General features: G+C 35.5%; 1 protein-coding gene across 1 annotated transcript; it reads left to right on the forward strand.

The window, feature by feature from the left end:
- The first annotated feature begins 1979 nt into the window (after positions 1 to 1979).
- On the forward strand, positions 1980 to 3867 carry LOC111880796 (F-box/LRR-repeat protein 25). Its single transcript, XM_023877209.3, has 2 exons — positions 1980 to 3320; positions 3562 to 3867. Exons 1-2 carry the CDS (start codon positions 2364 to 2366, stop codon positions 3694 to 3696), a joined length of 1092 nt encoding a protein of 363 aa, XP_023732977.1. The 5' UTR covers positions 1980 to 2363; the 3' UTR covers positions 3697 to 3867.
- The last annotated feature ends 232 nt before the right edge of the window (positions 3868 to 4099 follow it).

The raw sequence follows: 4099 nt of genomic DNA on the forward strand, positions 1-4099 counted from the left end.
TTAGTGTTTGTAAGTTGATGAACTCTTCCTCAATCTTTGCCTTGAAGGCTCCCAAGTTAAAAATGATACAATTGTCTCACTGTCAAGTGTTTTCTTATTAATGATAAGATTACATAAACAAGATTGATCTATCTACTCCTAGTTGATAGGAATATTGTTGTATTTGAATTACCCTTATCATGTATGTTCTATTCATTATAAATATCAATATACCTTACACTCCACATATTATTGGAGATGAATAATAATTACTCTTGTTTGGTATCAGCCATATCCAATCCTCTTTTACTCATCGTTTCTAAGTCGGCCCTACTTCTCCTATTTCCTTCTCGATCACCATGGCTAATGGCAGTACCTCCAACGATGGTACCCTCTCTCTCTCTCTCAATACTATCTTGTACATTCTTACTATTAAGCTCTCTTCATGGAACTATATTCTATGGAAAAACCAAATCATTCCCTTCTCAAATATCAAAACCTTTTCACACATCAATGGTGATTCCATTTGTCCCTCTAAGACGATTTTGGTTGAAACAAGTCTTATACTAATCCACTCGTACTAGATGAGGCTGATCGGTGTGAACTTCTAATCCTCTGGACCTTTCTCACTGAAGAGGCTATTGCATGAAGAGGCTATTGCAGAGATTTTAGGTCACCCGACTACTCGAGAAGAGTGGACCACCCTTGAGTCGACCTACAACCATGACTCAGTTGAAAGAAAGCAAAATATGAAAGATTCCTTAAGGCAACTTCAAAAAGGTTCGTCTATTGTCTTCGATTATGATAAAAAAGTTAAATCAATTTGTGATCAGCTTGCAACAATTTGACAACCGGTGGATGAGTCCAACAAATCTCACTGATTTTTATGTGCTCTTGGTCCCTATTTTGAGACATTTTCAATAGCTCATAGGGCTATCAAACCAAGACCTCATTTCCGTGATCTTCTCTCACAAGCTGAAGGGCACAAATTGTTTATTCGCTATGTTCATGGTACCAACACACTGTAGGTTGCATTCAATGCCAAAGAATCTCGATCCTCTAACAGCTCCACCCATGACTCTTTCTCTCGCGGTGGTAGACGGGGGAGTGGTTGTTGCCCTCCTCATTGTTAGCTATGTCGAAAAGACGGGCATTCTGCTTCCCAATGACCAAATCTTTTTTACTTCTGCAACTCGTGGTCCTACTCTTGATGCAAACTTAGCCCATGCCTTTACTGCTAAGTGTAATGTTCATGATAACTCCTCTGATTGGTATGTTGATTTTGGCGCTTCTACACACATGACACCATCGGCTACTAATCTTACCACCTCCACTCCATACAATGGGAATAAATATGTCGCTTTTGGAAATGGTAATATTCTAAATATCTCTCAAATTGGTAAATCATCTCTTACAAAAGATATTAATCTAGCAAATGTTCTTTTGGTTCCAAAACTTACCAAGAATATTCTTTCCATAAGTACATTAACATCTGATTCTCCTATTGATGTTTTGTTCTCTAATCATAAATTTGCAATTCAGAAACAACACACCAAAGAGGTGCTAGCAAAGGGCATGGTTGATAATGGGCTCTATGTGCTTAGCATGGTCATAAAGCTTTGGTTGCTCAACTAAACTCAAATCGGTTGTGTGTGTCTTATGAGCTCTGGCATAGCCGTCTAGGACATGTTTCGTTTTCTACTATTTCTTTGTTATATAAACATGGTAATTTGTTTGTTATTTCTCTTTTACCTAAAGGACATGTTTCGTTTTCTACTATTTCTTTGTTATATAAACATGGTAATTTGTTTGTTACTTCTCTTTTACCTAAACCTGGTGTTTACTCATCTTGTGAGATTTCTAAAAGTCATGAGCTTCTGTTTCCTTTAAACGAAAAACAATCTTTGCATGTGTTGAATATGATACATTGTGATTTGTGAGACCCTTTAACTGTTTGTTTCATCTACATATGGTTATATGAATTTTTTTTTGCCGATGAATTCTCTCCATTTACTTGGTTCTATCCCTTAAAGCACAAATCTGATTTTGCCATAGTTCTTAAATTTTTTTGGCATTTGTTCAAACTCAATTTTCTTGCTAGAGTAAGAGATGTGATTAATTACCATAAAATTAAACTTGGTTTGCATGTCTAACGGATATTTTTAACACTTGGGTGATAATCAATCAATAAAAAGTGAGTTGAAAATCGAAATAGTTCTCACTGTTATAAGGTCTGGTCTGTATTTTTTCAAAGTGTAGGGGTAAAACCAGAACTTCTTTTCACTAATACTCCAATAGTATACTTTTGCGTCGAATGTGAGTTTCGTGTAGTGTTTTCGAGGGGGAAACCAGCGTGGAGTCGGTTGCCGGCTGCCGCCGTAGAAATGGTGAAAGAAGGAGAAACTCAACGTAAAATTCCCTCAAAACGGAGAAAGTTTCAGAAAATCGGAGATGAATCGGAAGATGATCGAATCAGCATGTTGCCAGATTGCGTGCTTGTTGAAATCCTGTCTCGTTTACCCTACACAAAAGACGCGATTAGAACAGGTACACTCTCTAAACGATGGGAACATCTTTGGACTTTGCTTCCTATTCTAGTTTTTAAACATGATCAGAATAATCTCCCATGGTCCGATTTCGTTTTGACGGTTGACAAAACCCTAACTCAATGTTGCCCATGGAAGCTCAAGAAATTCGTAGTGAATACCAGTACTTATAGCGGATTCGAATCACAAGTCAACAACTGGATTCGTTATGCTATAAGATGTAACGTTGAAGAGCTTGATTTAACATTAGGTGGTGTGTCAATAGAAGCTGAATTTATGGTAGATCAAGTTTTTTTCATAAGTTCATGTTTTACACATCTGACATTAGAAGGGTGCATACTGAATCCAACTGGGGCGATTAGTTGGAAAAATCTTAGGAGTTTGTGTATTTCCAATGGGAAATTAGATGAAGATTTGATTGAAAACATATTATATGGTAGTCCTCTATTGGAAACTTTGGAATTGGAATGGTGCTATGGCTATAAGCGCCTCAATATTACTTCAAAAAGCGTAAAGAAGTTGGTGGTATCTGAATACTATGATCCTAAATACTTTTATGATGATCTTCATGATACTCTTGAAATCAATGCTCCGAATATTTTATCACTAACAATCAAAGGTGATATGTTATTGGAGAAGCTTTCTTGGCCAAATGTGTTTTCTTTAGTCAAAGCTGACTTAGATTATAGAAAGATGCGGCATTTGTGTAGAACATCTAAAGGAAGGAAGCTTAAAAGATTTATTCTAAACCACCTCTATCTCAAGGAGCTTAAAATTGGAAGTTTCTGTTCTAAGGTAAAATTCTTTTCCTCTGACAATTTATATCTTTATAAAAATCATAGAATCATTAGCTTTATTAGTACTTTACTGTTTATAGACCATTAATAATGTGTTTGTTTCTGTTTCTTGGGTTTCTGTATATTCTTACCACATGTCATAGCTATATTTTTGCTTGCAGTATTCATAAGTAATACATACATGCAATGCATCGATCTAATTTTTGTTATCCTTTTCACTTGTATTTTTTTGTTGGTAGGTTGTGCCTCATTTGGAAGCTAAAGGTTTTGTTGTTCCATCAAATATCACACCTCCGGGTGTTACTTATAATTGGTCTAGTGAGAGTGAGAGTGAGAGTGAAAGTGAGAGAGAGAGTGAGGATGATTCAGAGTGATTCAGTTGAAAGTAGAGACTGGTGATGCATTGAATTCGTGTTTAGACATTTTTGTTGTTGTGAAATATTTTCATCTTTTGTGTTTTGGATCATTTCTTACTTAAAATTATCGATCGATTGACCGTCTAATGTGATCTTTCTTTATTTGGTCAATGTATTATTAGTTGTTACTCCAACGCATTTATTTTAGTTTATAAGCTTCGTTTTTTTTTGTAGTTTCCATTCTTTATGATTTATGGCATTTTCTTGAGCAATTCAAATATTTCATATCCGCTTAAAATATCAATTCAACTGTTTGTTATACTCTTCCTGACAAACGGTCATGAAACCTTACCTAACATGGAAAATCATATCATCATTAGCTTTAATAGTACTTTATTGGTTAACCTTTTTTTTCAACTAA

The sequence above is a fragment of the Lactuca sativa genome, chromosome 7, assembly GCF_002870075.4.
Source record: "Lactuca sativa cultivar Salinas chromosome 7, Lsat_Salinas_v11, whole genome shotgun sequence".
Classification (NCBI taxonomy): Eukaryota; Viridiplantae; Streptophyta; class Magnoliopsida; order Asterales; family Asteraceae; genus Lactuca; species Lactuca sativa.